Below are 17,913 nucleotides of genomic sequence, written 5' to 3' on the forward strand. Positions count from 1 at the left end.
GTCTCAAAGCTAGTGTGTACCTGCTGCCCCAATGGGACAGTGAACAGATCAGGAACCAGAGCAGAGGGGGGCAAGGACGTCCATGTTCCTGACTCAGACAGGGTTCTCTCTATAGCCACAAAAGCAGATGCCAACGGAGAACCCAAAACCTCCCCATACAGAACCAAAGCCACAGAGCTGAGATGGGCAAGAGCATCTCCCCAACCCTGCCTTGAGACTAAAGTCAGAGCACAGCTGTCTAACTGAAGCTCCAAGGAGAAGAGAGAGCTGTGAAAATTTCAGGTTCGGACCTCTTCCCCAGATTCGGCAACAAAGCTTTGTTTCACAGGTTCATTCAGCCCAGAGAGATTGAAGCCAGCTGGAGTCAACGAAACAGACATCAGATCTGACAAGAACATTTAAAATATGTCCCTATTTAAGGGTCTGTACCACCATAAGTTTAGGCTGTGTACATTTCTTGTGCCAAGAGGCTGAAAGGTAGGACACACAGCACACTTTTACTTGACGCTTCCTTCCATTTTCCTCAACAAAATAAATAATGCTTAGTTCCTTTGATCTGGTGCTCTATTTAACAAATTCAGATAACTGTTTACATACCCAGAGCTCAATTTACCTGCAAACTTCTTTGTAAACTGACAATGTCATCATCTGCCATACAGCTTTCAGTGACACTACATGACATAAGAAAAGCTAAACTGTGCAAGACATCTAGAACTAAACATTTGACTATCATTTCAAAATGCGTCTGCATAGTTTTGGTGCTATATTGTACAGAAACAGCATGGAAGAACATATAGTGATGATAAAAGGAAAGTACAGAAGAGTGCACTTGCAAGGGATCCATGGTGAAGTGTTCATAGTTAGGTACTAGGCTATCTGCCCAAGGGCATTTATAAGCCTAGCCAGTGTGTCAGCTTTCGCCGCCCCATTAACTGTGTGTTAGCTGCAAATTTGACATTTGGGGTTTCAGACTTCATACCCTTTAGGAAAAAGCATGTTAAAGCAATGCCTGAGATTCTAGCAACTTCTTTAAGTTTATGAAAACAATACTTAAAATCTGGTAAAGATTAACTATAACTTAAAAACATTAATCCATCAGCAAATGTACCACTGACAGACTATGTACTGCAGTACTACAAGTGGGGAAACCAATGCTCATAATTACCCAACTGACTCCAGCACACATCTCTCCTCTCTGTGGTTATGTAGACCTTGGTAACCAATGCTCATCATTACCCAACTGACTCCACCACACATCTCTCCTCCCTGTGGTTATGTAGACCTTGGTATGGGGGGGCTTTGCCTGTCAATAGGCACCAGAACACACACACACACACACACACACACACACACAAACTGAAAAATGGGATATTAATGCCCACCTGGATATGCTGGCAAATAAAACTAGTGAAAAGTGAGATTTAAAGAACAAACCTCCACCTTTAAAGCAAATCAATATGATTGTTGCATATGACTTCACTATTAATATACATCACAGAATATTTAACATTTGTTAACCTGGAAAATCCGACTTGGAACAAAGCCAATTTACAGCGGACGCCTGGGGAAGAAACGCTCCAGACTTAGGTCTTTGTAACGTGGGAGGAAGCCGGAGGAAACCAACACGAACGCAAGGAGAACATGCAGACTTCCTCCAAAAAAAAAGTACAAATCCTTCTCAGCAGGATTGTACTGTACTGGCTCACCAGATGCACAGCCCAAACCCCGCCAGCAGCATTTTGCATCATTCAGAAATATTGAATATTCACCCGGTATGCCTGGAATACCAAGGAATATTTATTCTATGTGCGATACATTCATTATAAATGCGGCATATTATATAAAATTAAAGTAAATGAAAGTTCCATACGTCGCATATGTGCGTATTATATAAATGCACATATAAAATTTAAACGCACAGTTCCATTGGAATTACTATATAAAATCACTGTTACACAGAATAATTGCATGGCATTGACCAAAATTATATAAAAGTTACATTCACAGTTCCACACGCCACATATGAATTGGTATATACAATCACTGTTGCACACAGTGCACAAAACTGAAGGCGAGCCAGTACACTACAATTTCACCCATACCCAAACTGCTTGGAGATTGCAGGGCCAGCTGACAAAGTACATTCTAAAACCATCAACCATAGTTAACTGAAGTTCATGTAAATGCAGTGCTCAAATACATGCAAAAATTTCCAAGAGACCATAAGTTTGTACGCTCTTATTGTGCAATCCAATCTCAGAAAGCCTTTACTATTTTGTTTAATAAAACCAGGAGTATCTACCTTTACACCAAAACCATTGGCATTGAATCAACTCGGTTCAAGAGGAGACAGACCAGGTATTATAAGCATGTCTGTTAACGAAGCACAGAAATCGGCAATTAAGTTAAACAAGGGGACAGGGGCTGAAAAAAGACACTGCCACAGTCTTTTTTGCTGCAAAGGATCAGTGCAATTTTGATTTCTTGTGGTATTTAAGCGTATAATTGGTTAATACGTGATGTTTTATAATTTTTGCTAAACTAAGACTTCCATAACAGAAATTTACGCACAATGCACATTCAACATAAGCAGTTCAAATTGAGGTACACACACCCTTTTACAAAAATGAATGTACACAACTATATTCAGAAAGTGTCAACCTCTTGCAGATCACTTCAGCATGTTTTACTATCTGGGAAAGATACTGCTCATCTAAATACCCCCTTGCTCTCAAACACAGTAGATCACGTCACAAAAGAGAAGGGCTCAAGGTTAGAAACAGTCCCCAACACTAAGACACACAGACTCGGGAGAGAGACTAGCTATACAGGGGCTTGTCAAAAAGCATGATAGCAAAACAAAACAATAACACCCACAAAACAAAAAGTGATTCTCTACATACTACCAACATGAATACATACAATTACACATAAGGAAGAAAAAAAAAAAAAAAAACAACAATCTCATCCAGAACAAGTTTACCAGCCAGGAAACAACTCTCAAAAAGACTCCTCAATCTAAGCTAAAGAGACTAAAACTATGAACACTAAATTGTTCAAATTATAAAACATCATGTATTAACCAATTATATATTTAAATACCACAAGAAATCAAAACTGCACTGATCCTTTTCTCGCACCATAGCCAAATTATGGAACTCCCTCCCACCCACAATTACCTCCATACCATCAGGCACCCACTTCAAAACTTTACTAAAAGCACACCTAAAAACATGCTGGCTATGCCCTTGCAACTCCCACTCTAATATCACCCACCCCATCCAACCACTACCTTTCTTTCCACTCCACTGACTACCTTGATTATAGCAAGCTCAGATGCTCATAAGCCTAGTACTTATTATACAGCAGGAACTTCTTATTGTTACATTTGTTAATGTCTCTTATGTACTCCGCAGATAAAGATTCTAGTTGTCTACTGATGCACTATGTTCTTCATCTGTAAATATGTTGTAAGTAATTGCTATGTAAATTGTTAATCACTATATAATCCAATGCAAGTACTGTCTATTTTAAAGGTGGAGCTTTTCTCCCCGGGCCTCCGCTGAAAATGGACCTGCGTCCAGTCGGACAACAAATGTAAATAAATAAAAATAACTCAGATTAATGCAGACAAGATAAATATTGATATGAAATGCAAGCAACCCACAATTGAGATTCAGTGTTTGGATACTTGTTGTATTGCAAGAAAAACAGTAGACTAGAACCTAGCTAGAACCATGACGAAATTCAAAGGCAATCATGTGCAATTGTGTTCCCCATGACCAGAACATGTTAACCCCGCTGGTGCAATTGCAAATAAACTCATGTAATATTTCATTACTTTGTGTTGCCCACAGCTTTCCCCTGCCAAACATCAGTCTACCACCAGATTGCCTGAAATGTTAACTACCTGGCCTAGAATCCTACCTATCGTTACACTAGTATGAATCAGCTAACCAGCTACTGCACTTGATTGTGTTGTATACGGTCTAAAAGTGACAATTCTGTAATTATACACAACTCAAGACAGTCAAAATGCAAAGTAACAACCATTAATTATTAAAGGCTGAGAGAGAATACACCGACTAGATGTCCAGAGCACATTGTTAATTTTAAAACTTTTTAGTGGAAACCAATACAAACAACATGCACTTCCATTTACATTGAAAACTATTACTCCACAAGCAAACCTTATAAAACCTCCTAATGCATGCATCCGACTTACCTGTAAAGACATTGTAGATGGATCAGGCTCTGGCTGGCTGCTGGTAGTACTGCTTGTTGTTGTAGGCGTGATGCTACCATTACTGACCTGCAGAGGTTCCCCAGAAACACTCTTCTGTTGCACTTCACTGTGGCTGGTGTCCAGTGGAGTTTGATTTGACTGCCCGATGCTGGCTGACTGCTCTCCATAAGTACTGCCTGCCTGCTGACTACCACACACATCATATGTGCTCTGAGAACTATAATCAGTAGACACCTGCTGCTCCGAAGGAGTACTGGCAGTAGACTGGTCCCCACTAGAGCTGCTGGTTTGCTGCTGCACATCACTATAAGTTGCAGTGCTTTGCTTCTCATCATAACTAGTGGGGGCCTGCTGTTGAGCAGCATAACTGGAATTAGCCTGCTTATCGCCATAACTACTGCCAACTTGCTGTGACTGCTCTCCACTGCTAGGAGTAGACTGATCTCCATAACTAATGCTGATTTGTTTTTGCCCACCAGAATCACTGCTGCCTTGTTCTACACTGATGCTCTTCTGACTATCATATGAAGTACCAACCTGCTCTCCCTGTGTACTAGGAGTTGACTGCTGTGCACTACTACTATTGGTCTGCTGCCCATAATAGCTACTGTTTTGATCAACGTAGCCACCAGTACTCTCAGACTGACCACCATAACTAAAACTAGCACCATAAGCACTCGCATTGCTATAACTGTTATAAGTATCAGTCTGTTTCTGTTCAAAATCACTTGTTTGCGACTGGCTGCTATAGCTACTGCTCAACTGTAGACTGTAGCTGTCAGCAGCCTTATCACCAGAGTTATTTCCAGACTCTGGCTTTGCACTATAGCTACCTTCAGAAATGGCACTCCCTTGTTGCTGGTAAGCAATTACCCCAGCCACAGTTTTGGATTCTACCACTGTTCCAAACTGAACCCCATCTGTTGTTACAGAACCTGTGGTACTACCAGAAGCAGCACTAACTCCAGTCTGGGATCCACTACCAAAGGAAGACACTCCACTTTCCCCAGGACCAGCTGATGAACCAGACCAACTCCCAACTCCAAACAAAGAACCTGTTTTACTTGCAGTTCCAGAATCAAAACCAAGCCCAGGAATACTGTCACCATCTGATCCAACTCCAGAAGGTGCTACAGCCCCCACCCCAGATTCTGGTTCCCAAGCTGACACAGCTCCACTCGTCTGAGTGCCCTTCCAAACAGCAGACATGTTTCCATTGCCAGTCGCAGTCATGCCATCAGTCCCGTGTCCTTTCTCAGCTCCAGCTTCAACCTTACCTTTGACCTCACCAACAGTACTTATCCCAGCTTCAGTCGCAGCTTCAGACATAGTCACATCTTCTATTTCAGCTATACCAACTTCAGCTCCACTCCCAGACACAGCCTTGACTGCAGTACTAGAATCGGTACCGGTTTTCCCACTAACTACTGGTTCAGTACTGTTAACAACAGGTTCACTACTACCATATTCTGTAGCACTACTGCTGTAACCTGGAGGTGGAACGCTCTCATAACCAGGTGGTGGAACACTAGCATAGCCTGGAGGAGGAATGCTGGCATAACCCGGAGGTGGAATGCTGGCATAACCCGGAGGTGGAATGCTAGGTGGAGCAACGCTTGCATAGCCTGGAGGGGGAACGCTGGCATAGCCTGGAGGGGGAATGCTGGTATAGCCAGGAGGGGGAATGCTGGCATAGCTAGGTGGTGCACCACCATAAACTGGTGGCATACTAACATACCCATACGAATCACTACCATAACCAGAAGCCACTGTGCTACCATAAACAGAAGCTGCAGCAGTACCATATGCAGCAGCTGTGGTGCTGCCATACGCAGAAGTTGCGGTACTGCCATAGGCAGACACTGCCACACTGCCATACACAGAGCTGTCATATGCAGAAGCTGCTGTGCTATCATATGCAGCGGTCCCAGCAGTACCATAGGCAGAAGCTGCAGTAGCATCGTACCCAGATGCTACAGTAGTGCTATAACCAGAAGCCACAGTTGTACTGTAACCAGCAGATGAAGTAGCACCATACCCAGAAACTGCAGCTGTGCTATAGCTAGACACAGCAGTGGTGCCATATCCAGAGGATTCGGACGCTGTAGTGGTGCCATACCCAGATGTCTCAGAAGCAGTGGCACTACCATACCCAGAAGTCTCAGAAGCCGCAGTGCCCCCATAACCAGAAGCATCAGAAGCTACAGTGCCAGTATAAGCCGATGTCCCAGATGCTACTGTACCACCATATGCAGAAGCCACTGTAGCAACACCATATGTTGGGGTCCCTGAGGCTGCAGTTCCTACATACCCTGGAGTCACAGAGGCTGCAGTGCTTCCATATGCTGTGGTTCCAGTGCTACCATAACTAGCTGCACCAGTACTGTCATACGCAACAGTTCCAGAAGCAACAGTGCTGCCATATCCACTAGTCCCTGTGCTGTCATACCCAACAGCTGCAGAGGCCCCTGTGCTATCATATGCAACAGTGGTAGAACCAGTGGTGCTGTCATACCCTGCAGTTCCAGATGTAGCAGTGCTACTGTATCCTGAAGTCACAGAAGCCCCAGCAACATCATACCCTGAGGCCACAGAGGCTCCAGTGGCATCATATGCAGAGTATGCAGTACTGCCATATCCTGTTGTTCCAGTACTATCATAACCAGAAGTACCACTGCTACCATATCCTGAAACTGCAGTACTGGCATACCCAGGAGGAGCAGTGGCAGCAGTGTCATAGCCAGGCGGGGCAGCGGCGCTATACCCAGGAGGAGGAGGGGCAGCAGCGCTATACCCAGGAGGAGGAGGGGCAGCAGCGCTATACCCAGGAGGAGGAGGGGCAGCAGCGCTATACCCAGGAGGAGGAGGGGCAGCCCCAGCAGTACCATACACAGGGGGAGCAGCAGTAGTGCTATACCCAGGGGGAGCACTAGCGGTTCCAGCAGAACCATACCCAGAGGGAGCAGCAGCAACATCACTAGTGCCATATCCAGGGGGTGCAGTGGTGGTGTCATTAGTGCCATACCCTGGGGGGGCAACAGCAGTGCCACCAGTGCCATACCCCGGGGGAGCAACAGCAGTACTACCAGTTCCGTACCCCGGGGGAGCAGTGGCAGGAGCAGCAGTACCACTAGTGCCATAACCAGGGGGAGCAGCAGCGGTACTGCTGATGACATAGGCAGGAGTCCCTACTGTTCCTGTGGTGTCATAGGCAGGGGCCCCGGAGGCTCCATAGACAGAGGTCACAGATGCTCCTGTAGTGCCATAGGTGGGAGTCACTGAGGTCCCTGTACTGCCATAGGCAGCCGTTCCAGATGTTACAGTACTGCCATATGTGGCCGTTCCAGATGTTACGGTACTACCATAGGCTGGGGTCACTGAGGTCCCCGTACTGCCATAGGAGGGAGTTCCAGATGTTATGGTACTGCCATAGGCAGTTGTTCCAGATGTTCCGGTACTGCCATAGGTGGGGGTCACCGAGGTCTCCGTACTGCCATAGGCGGCCGCTCCAGAGGTTCCGGTGCTGCCATAGGCAGCCGCTCCAGGGGTTCCGGTGCTGCCATAGGCGGCCGCTCCAGAGGTTCCGGTGCTGCCATAGGCGGCCGCTCCAGAGGTTCCGGTGCTGCCATAGACGGCTGTTCCGGTACTGCCATAGCCGGGGGTGCCAGATGTCCCTGCGCTGCCATAGCCGGGGGTGCCAGATGTCCCTGCGCTGCCATAGCCGGGGGTGCCAGATGTCCCTGCGCTGCCATAGCCGGGGGTGCCAGATGTCCCTGCGCTGCCATAGCCGGGGGTGCCTGAAGTCCCTGCGCTGCCATAGCCGGGGGTGCCTGAAGTCCCTGAGCTGCCATAGCCGGGGGTGCCTGAAGTCCCTGAGCTGCCATAGCCGGGGGTGCCTGAAGTCCCTGAGCTGCCATAGCCGGGGGTGCCTGAAGGTCCCGCGCTGCCATACCCGGGGGTCCCAGATGCTCCCGCGCTGCCATACCCGGGGGTCCCAGATGCTCCCGCGCTGCCATACCCGGGGGCTCCAGATGCTCCCGCGCTGCCATACCCGGGGGCTCCAGATGCTCCTGCGCTGCCATACCCGGGGGCTCCTGAAGTCCCTGCGCTACCATATCCGGGGGCTCCTGAAGTCCCTGTGCTGCCATATCCGGGGGCTCCTGAAGTCCCTGTGCTGCCATATCCGGGGGTTCCTGAAGTCCCTGTGCTGCCATATCCGGGGGCTCCTGAAGTCCCTGTGCTGCCATACCCGGGGGCTCCTGAAGTCCCTGTGCTGCCATACCCGGGGGCTCCTGAAGTCCCTGTGCTGCCATACCCGGGGGCTCCTGAAGTCCCTGTGCTGCCATACCCGGGGGTCCCAGATGCTCCTGTACTGCCATACCCGGGGGTCCCAGATGCTCCTGTGCTGCCATACCCGGGGGTCCCAGATGCTCCTGTGCTGCCATAACCAGAAGTCCCAGTATTACTATACCCAGCACTACTAGAGCTGCCATACGTTGGATCATTATTGCCATAGCCTACTTCACTGCTTCCGTAACCAGATCCTCCACCGGTAACAGCAGAGTCCACTTCTGTTCTCGTTCCGTCCCCAGACTTCGCATCACGCTGAGAACCATCAAAATGACCATGCGTTAATACAGACTTCATCTGTTTCTGGTGCATCTGCTGAAGTTGCTGCATCTGCTTCTCGTGCTGCTCCCGAATACTCTCAAACAGCGAGCCTGAAGTACTCGGCGAAGATGTAGACGAAGAGGCCGATGTGACGCCGCCACCAGCAGGCGCCGAAGAAGAATAAGTCCCTGTAGTAAAGTTCGTCGTCGAAGTTCCAGTGGTACCACTTGAGCCATATGATCCTCCATACTGTGGCTGAGAAGTTGCAGGAGAAGTAGCCGCAGGAGGAGGAGGGTTATAGCCGCCACTGCCGTAACGGCCCCAAGACGAATACATTTTTCAGACAACCGATCTGCAGGCCGCAACTCTAACGCGGCACGACAGACCCGTAAAGCAAGCACGAAAACCACGCGTAAGGTTTGCGCTCTTTTTTCTTTTCTCTTACCGAGTCCTCTACAAAACCAATAGCAAAGAAACGATTTTATAAAACAACAAACACGAAGCTAAAAACGATAAACATCCCAACCATGCGCTACTTGCCCCTTTTCCTTTTCTTAATCGAGAGCTAATCGATACACTACACGAGCGTAAAGCACGCGCACGTACATCCGTCATGAGGTCACAACGTCGCAATAAGCTCTTCTTTGCTATTGCACGTACGATGTATGCTCTTAGACTGGCGGGAGATGGGCTTAGAGTGTCTGTTTTATTTCCGTATTGAATGCTGTGGTAAATTTTAGGTAGAACGTGGTGGTATTGACTTGTAGGAAATAGATTAGAAAAAGCTTAGGTGTCTAAGGGAAAGGAGCACATATTACAAAATGAGTTAAACCAGTTACAGCAGAGACCGTGGTTGTAAATGTCTACTTCCAGAATCAAGGACAAATCTAGAAATAATCGGGGATACTTTTAAAAAAATGTAGTACTATTAACTTGAGAAGGTGAATTTACATGGATTTTCAAAAGTAAGAGAGGTCTATGATTCTAATTATCGTAGTCAAGTTTAACCCACCACATTTTCTCCGAAAATAGCCAGTTCTTGGAGAAATTAGAAGAGACAGACAAAAGTTTTGAGCCAAAATCAAGGAAAGGTGACACGTATGGCAGCCATCCAGAAAGAAAAGCTCTTTAATAAACAGTGTGGTAGACAATAACAATATAATATAACACGCCAATGAAGAATAGTCACTAACAGATTAACCACGAATCTTATGAATAGTTCACGACAGATACAGCCAGAGAAAGCAAATAGTGGAAATCACAGTGAATAAGCTCTTAATGTTTTACTTGACTGATATCCTTATATAGACCAGTGAACCTATGACTGTAATGTATGCTTTTTTAAGATGAAAGGATCTAATTTAAGTCTAGAACCTCAAAAACTGAAGTTATTAGTATTATTTTATTATTCGTGTATGTATTTATTTGAGGGGCAACTGAACTAAGCCACAGCCTGGTTAGAGTAAGCTGAGCATAGTCTTAGATGTAGTTGCTAAGCATTAAAAACATGTACAACAAAATTAAATCAATTAATTTATATACAAAAACAGGTTAATGTTTATTTATTTTCACATATGTTGACCTGGTAAGTCCAACTGGTCTGAAAGCCCTTTTTCAACGGAGGCCTGAGGAGAAAAGCTCCAGAGTTACTCAAATATTGCCGTATACAATTTAGTAACAAAGTGGAATGCAAAAAAGTTAGATTCTGAGAAATGAAACAGTTACAGAGAGACCCTTTTCAAATTAGTACATACAGTGTAGGTGAATGCATAAAACCTAGTATAACACAAAGATCGTAAGCAATTATGTTCTTCAGTGTAAAGCTGAGTACAGGAAAAAAATAAAAACAATAAAAAAAAACTATATACAGAGTAGTAAGCAACAACGTTCTATAGTGAGAGAAGAGGCTCCCAGGCAACAAAAGAAAATGAGAGAGTAGTAATAGTTAAGTGTGTATAGGAGGTGGAGGGAGATTGGTAGAGAGATTAGTAGGCTGTTTAGGTGGGATCATGGCATGGGCAAGACCATGAGTTTAGCAAGTGGGATATTAGCTCTTTCTTAAAGAAGTTAGTATTGGCAATATAACGTATGTGTGGGGGTAATTTGTTCCAAGTGTGTGCTAAGGAGTGGCTATAAAAGAGTTTGCCAGTGGTTTTCTTTGGTATGTAAACCTCGAGAAGGTTCTGTCCTGAGCTTCACAAAGCTCGATTTAGACTATAGTAAGGTATCAGGGAGGAGAGAGAGCAGGGCAAGAGGTGGGGTAGTTAAGAATGGAATGAGTTAGGTACAGCTGAGGTAGGAGTTGATGGTGGAATTCTTGCCATTGGAGGCTTTTCAGAGATAGACAGTGATAAGACTGATAGGACATGTTAGCAACAAATCTAGCAGCTTTGTTGTATGTGAGCTCCAGTTTAGATATGAGGTTGAAGGTTGGTGAGGATAGGGACAGCATAGAATAGAGTGGGGAGCAGGAAAGCCTGAGCAAGGGTCGATTTGGATTTCTCTGATAGGAATTTTTTGTGACTATATAGTAATCCTAACTTTTGGTGTTTTTTTAATTTATTTATTTACATTTGTTGACTGGGAATGTCCGACTGGACGCAGGTCCATTTTCAGCGGAGGGCCGGGGAGAAAAGCTCCACAAATTAAAATAATACAGACATAGATACAGATGAAGAATACTAGCAATTAAAATATTACAAACATAGTTACAGATGAAGAACATAGTACATTCAGTAGATAACTAGCATCTGTTCCATCCATGAAGTCCTAGCAGATATTAATTGTTACAATAAGAAGTTACTGCCATATAATAAGTAGATAGGCATGGAAGTATCAGAGCTTTCTGTAATCAAAGGTAGTCTGTGGGGTGGAAGAGAGGTAGAGGGTAGATGGAGTGGGAGAAGTTAGAGGGGAGAGTTACAAGGGCATAGCCAGCATGTTTTTAGGTGCGCTTTAAGTAAAGCTTTGAAGTGGGTGCATGATGATAGAGAGGTTATTGTGGTGGGGGGGGTGTTCCATAATTTGGCTATAGCACTGGAGAATAGTGCTTCTCCAGCAGTGTTATTTGCTCTAGTAACCTGTAATTCATTTTTGTTGCTGGATCGTAGTGGTCTGGTGGTGAGATAGGGTTGGAGTAGATACTGGAGGGATGGGACCTTTAGAGGATGGTTAACCAGTTTGTGGGCAAGTGCGAGTTGATACCATTGAAGGAGGTGAGGGAGTTCTAGCCAGCCTAGTTTAATAAGTGAGAGACAGTGGTGACTGTGGTAGGATACCCCAGTGGCGAATTTGGCTATTTTGTTGTAGCAGGTCTCGATTTTATTTAGATCGCATTGCCTTAGGTTGGTACATATTGGAGAGGCATAAAGTGGGGTGGAGATAAGGTGCAAATTTGCAACTGAAATCCTAGCTGCTTTGGTGAGGAGTTGCTTATTTCTGTATAAGGCTCCTACTTTTTGGTGGACTTTGTTTATGGTCATGGATATGTGAATGTCAAATTTGAGATTGCTGTCCATTTTGACTCCTAGCAATTTGGTGTTATCTGTTGGGCGGATAGTGGTGTTGTCTTTTGTTGTGATGTTAAAGTCAGAGTTGTTTTGAGAATGTTTGGTGGGTTTGAAAATGAGTTTAGTTTTGTTTGGGTTGAGTATTAACTGGGAATCGGATAGCCAAGTTTCAACAGAGGAAAAGGCATCCTGTGTGACCTTTTGTAGTTCGGGTAGGGATTGGGCTGAGCAGATGATGGTTGATTCATCTGCATATTGTATGAGTGTGCCATGTTTGGTGGCAGAGGCTAGATTATTTGTGAAAATAGAGAAGAGTAGGGGTCCAAGGATGGATCCTTGGGGAACACCAATAGAGACAGGGAGTTGGGGGAGATATGTCATTTTGCCATACAACAGATTGCTGGCGGTCAGACAGGTAACTTTGAAACCATTTGGTGACTGATTGAGAAAAGGATAGGTTATTGAGTACAGAGAGGAGTTGTTTGTGTGGGACCACACAAACTTAATGCTTTGCTGAATATGGAAGTCAAATTGGTCATCTGTTGTCACACCCAGGAGTTTAGTGTGAGTTTCAGCAATGATTGTAGTGTTGTTTAGGGATGTGACATTGAATTTTTACAGTTCAAGTGTTTTTGGTAGAAAGAGGAAGAGTTTGGTTTACTTAGGATTAAGCAGAAGTTGATTTGATGTAAGACATTTTTCAACAGAGTGTAGAGATTTTTGTTTGGTGAGTAATTTGTCAAAATTGTCAGAGCAGGAGATAATGTCTGAGTTGTCAGCATATTGAATTATAGTAGAGAGGGGGCATGAGGTGTAGAGGGAGTTGGTAAAGATGTTGAAAAGGAGGGAACCAAGAATGGGGCCTCGGGGAACCCCATTTTTTGCAGTTAAGAAAGGTGACTAGGTTGATAGCCATTTGACAGATTAAAATCTATTTGAGAGGTAGCTACTTAACCATTTTAAAGTAGAGCTAGAGAGGTTTAGGTTAGTGAGTTTGGATAGCAGTAGAGGATGGGAGACAGTATCAAAGGTCTTGGAGAGGTCGAGGAATAAACAGAAGATTAATTTATTGTCATCCTGAACTTTGGTGACAGTATGCGTGAAAGATATTAATGCCGTAGATGTGCTATGTTGAGGGTGAAATCCTTGTTGGGCAAACATTAGGAAATTTTCATGTAACAGATGATTGAGGAGCTGTTTGTGAATACACTTTTCAAGTATTTTAGAGAGAGGAGATGGTATATCAATAGGTCTGAAATTTGAGGGATCAGTGGAATTGCCACCTTTGTGAAGTGGTAAAACATAGAATTTTTTCCAAATATCAGGGACTGTATTTTTCTGGATGGATTTATTTATAAGTATGGAGACAGGGTAAGCAATCAAATTAGCATCATGTTTGAGAAATAGGAGGGGTAAATTGTCAGCGGGTGGTGAGCAAGGTTTTAGTTTACTAAGGAGTGACCTAATGTGATTAGTAGGAACATGTGTAAAGTGAGAAGGAAGTAGGGAGGGAAGTTGTGTGGGTACAGGGAGATAATATTGTCTTTTGGTTAATGATAACAATCAAGCCTTTAGCATTGTGCATTTCTAGGTTCATAGGTAATAACTTGGCTATCATCCCTGGGGCCTATACAAGCCTAGCCAAACTAGTTACCTGGCTTTCGCCACTCATGAAAATTATTTTCCTGTGCCCCTGTTTAGCAGAGCCACAGCAGTGATTCCCGGGGTGAATTTCCTATTACCCATCCAATTGTCAAGATTTCTCTTAAAGAGTGCTAATGAGGAGCTTTGCTTGACATGAATGAGTAGTCTGTTCCAGAGCGTGGGAACTCTCTGGGACAGGAATCTATCCCTCCAGCATGTTCTGTTTATTGTGTTGACAAGGTTTAGGTCCCTGGAGTGTGTGGCTCGGAGAGATTGGGATTTCTTTAAGTGTAGCATGTCCATCAGGTCTGGGTTAGGCATGGCTTTGTACGTTAGGCAGAGGTCACCTCGGAGTAGGCAATATGAGACGGAGTAGAGCTGGAGTTTTTTGAGATGGTCGGCATATGGCATCTGTTTGAGGCCAGTAATCCTCTTAGTGAGATATTTCTGTGGCTTTTCCAGCTGTTGCAGATGTCTTGCAAGGTACATGCCAAACGGGGTGTTGTACTCTATGTTGGGTCTAATAATGGATGAGTAGAGAGGAAAGATGACCTCTCTTTTTCTGGAGGAGAACCCCTTTGTGATGAGGTGTGCCACGTAGAAGGATTTCTTGACTACTGTGGCGACATGATTATCAAAGAAGAGACTACTATCCACCTGTCTCCCAAGGTCACATCACACTTTCAGTGTTTAGTAGGCTACCACCTATGTGGTAGTTCTTGGGTATGGTATTTTTCCCATAGGGGATGACAATGCACTTCTTGGCATTGAGCTTTAGGCCATGACTTTGACACCAAGCATCAGTCTCAATGAGGCCTCTTTGTAGAATGTCCGTATCCTTAGGTGAATCGATTATGGTTCATAGTTTGCAGTTGTCTGCGAATTTAGTTAGCCAGAGACCAACTGTATTTGCCTGGACTTCAGAGAAGTCGATACCAAACAGGAGAAGACCCAGGACCGAACCCTGTGTTACTCCACTTGTCACTGGTCGGAAGTCGGATTTGAAGTCTGCTACTTTCACTGTGTGGGTTCTGTCAGTGAGCCAGTTGGCCACCCGCCTTGTGACATAGGGATTTATGCCTAGTCCAGTGAGTTTATCTGTAATACCAGATTGGGGGATGGTGTCAAAAGCCTTCACGAGGTCAAGATAGGCAGTGTGCACTACCTTACCCTCGTCTATGGCTCTAGTTACTGCTTGAAGACGTCAGTCAGGTTTAGGAGGCATGATCTACCCTTTACAAACCCAAACTGAGTGGGGTCCAGAGTTTGGAGGTTACCTATGTCGTTGTTTATAAGCGCTAGGATAATGCGTTCCATGGCCTTGCAGACCAGGCTTGTCAGGCTAATGGGGCGGTAATTCCCAGGGTCTGTGGTGGCACCCCCTTTGTGGAGTGGGATAACTGTCTCTGTGTGCCACTCCTTAGGCACAAAGCCTGAAGTGAGGCTATGGTTGAACATGGTACTTAGGTGGGATTCCAGTTCGTTCTGTAGTTCGTGCAGAATGCAGCCTGAGATATTGTCTGGTCCCATAGATGCTGTATCCTTGGCTTTGGAGAGTGCGATCTTCACCTGTGCGGCCATGATCTCAAGGGATTTGCAATCATCCGGTATGGGGATGGGCCCTTTGAGGGGGGTGAGGGGGATGAAGTTAGCACTGAACCTGTCTGCCAGAATGTTGGCAATATCAGTTGGTTTGGTAAATGTAGTGCCATTGTGTTGTAGTTCAGAGTAGACCTGAGTGCTGCCATTGAGATTCTTGACATAGCTGTAGAAGGCTTAGTGGTTGTCTTTAGAATCCAAGGCGATTTTATTTTTGTAACTAGCTTTGGATGATTTTATGAGGGATCTCAGCTTCTTGCTGAGGCTGACCAGGAAGTTCCTGCAGTCATGGGATTTTACTCTTTTTCTGCAACAGTTTCTTCCTTCTGTTGTAGAGCTTGTTTATGGGAGGGGACCACCAGATTGGCTTCCTTTTTCTGGAGGATAGCGTCTTGGTTCTGTTGGGGATGGCACGGTCCATGCACTCGTGCATGTGCTTATACAGTGCGTTTGTATATGATTCAGCAGTCGTGCCACCATTTTCCATCTGTGTGGGTGTAATGAAGTTTGTCACTTCTGACTTAAGCATGAAGTTGGCTTTGGAGAAGTTTTTTACGGTGGTTTCCTTAATGGGGGGGCAGGATATGGATGTCTAGGGTGATTAGCTTGTGGTCGGACCTGACCAGTGAGGAGTTGACCTCTGGAGTGGAGCATCTATTACCCATATTGGTAATGAGCAGGTCCAGGATGTTGCTACCCCTGGTAGGGGTATGGAGAAGCTGGTCCAGGGCGTTGGAATTGATAAATTCCAGAAAACGTTGGGCAAATCAGTTATTACATGAGTAGTTTTTCCAGTTGATGGAGGGGTAGTTGAAATCTCCCAAAATTAGGGTATTGGGCTGTATCTTAATATTTATCCAGTATATCGAGAAACATGGAGTGGGTGTCCTGGGGCATGGCGGGGGGATCTGTAACATGCTACGACCTGAATTCCAGTCTAGCCCAGTGTTAATTGTACTTGGATAATTTTGGAGGCATTATGTTGAGCAACTAATCTGGAGGTGTGGATATCCTTTATGAATACGGACATGCCTCCTCATTTAGTATTTCGGTCCAGGTTGGGTGGCCAAAAGGTGTGGTAAGAATTGTAGCTTGGTAATGCAGGGGTGCTCTCTGGAGCCTTAAACCAGGTCTCTGTCACTGCACAGGTATCGATGTTCTCCATCTTAAGGAGAGCCTCGAGTGTGTGCATTTTGAGGTTTGGACTTCTAGCACTGAATAGCATTACCCTTAGATTTCACTTGTTTATGTCTACTATGGTGGTGCATTAGACGCTTGAGCCTTGCCTAAAAAAGGCACTATAGGGGCAGCAAGAGCCTTAGCCAGTATCCGGAATCCCAGCGGTGACAGGTGCAGGCCATCTCTGGCAAAGCATCGTGGCCTGTTGATCATGTCGTCCAAGGCAGACATATACTGGATCCCCTTGGAATGACACCAGAATCTTAGCCAATTGTTGAAGTCAGTCATTTTGTCCTTGTACTGTGGCATCATTCTGGGTGATGGCAGGATGCTACTCGGGTCTAGTGTCATACCTGCCTGGGCCACATGGTCAGAGATGTATACAAGGACAACAGGTTTGGCCAAATGTCAATGATCGTGGCTAGGCTACTAATGCTTCTCTAGATCAAACTCCTAATATTAATCTATGAACTCTAATTGTCTCATTAAATCCTAGCTCACTTATTCTACACACTCACATCAGAAAAGATGCTAACATTTCATCTAATCATCACTTGGTTTGAGTAGGGTTAGTGTGGTAGTGGACTTGCATCATTATATTCTGCACACTTATATTGGGAGAGATGTTAATTTGTTAACTACTCATCAGCATTAGACAAGTAGAGCAATAGCTGGATATACTCCGCTAATCCTAATGTATAGTGAGGGTGTCCTGAGAACACCTAGCTGATACATCCAACACCTGGAAGAGTTTCTTCATATGCCTGAAAAGATCAGAGCTGTGGAATCTTATTGGACTCTGTTCAAGACCTTAATATTTCAGGAGGTGATAAGGAGTTGTGGTTGAAAGGTAGTCAGTGTGTCATGGCAGTATTTATTTATTTATTTTACATTTGTTGACCGGGAGAGTCCAACTGGATTACAAATCCATTTTCAGTGGAGGCCCGGGGAGAAAAGCTCCAAGAGAACAATTTTTTACAAAACATAGTTTTAGTAAAAGAAGCTGTCAAGTTAAAAAAGAAACTTTGAATATAGTTCTATTTGGATCCCCTGGGTTTGATTTAATAGGTACCAGATGTCCAGGAAGGCATCAGCTGTTGCATTCACTGAAGCAAAGGCCTGACG

General features: G+C 44.9%; 1 protein-coding gene across 1 annotated transcript in view; it reads right to left on the minus strand.

Moving 5' to 3' along the window:
- The window catches only part of YLPM1 (YLP motif containing 1), a gene marked incomplete in the record, with an annotated part of 1,534,972 nt that extends 1,525,469 nt beyond the window's left edge, over window positions 1-9,503 (minus strand). The window contains 1 exon segment of the mRNA XM_044073602.1: window positions 4,226-9,503. Within this exon segment, the coding sequence (XP_043929537.1) occupies window positions 4,226-9,193 (4,968 nt within the window).
- Between the last annotated feature and the right edge of the window lie 8,410 nt (window positions 9,504-17,913).

The sequence above is a fragment of the Protopterus annectens genome, chromosome 6.part0, assembly GCF_019279795.1.
Source record: "Protopterus annectens isolate FY-2018-M chromosome 6.part0, PAN1.0, whole genome shotgun sequence".
Classification (NCBI taxonomy): Eukaryota; Metazoa; Chordata; order Ceratodontiformes; family Protopteridae; genus Protopterus; species Protopterus annectens.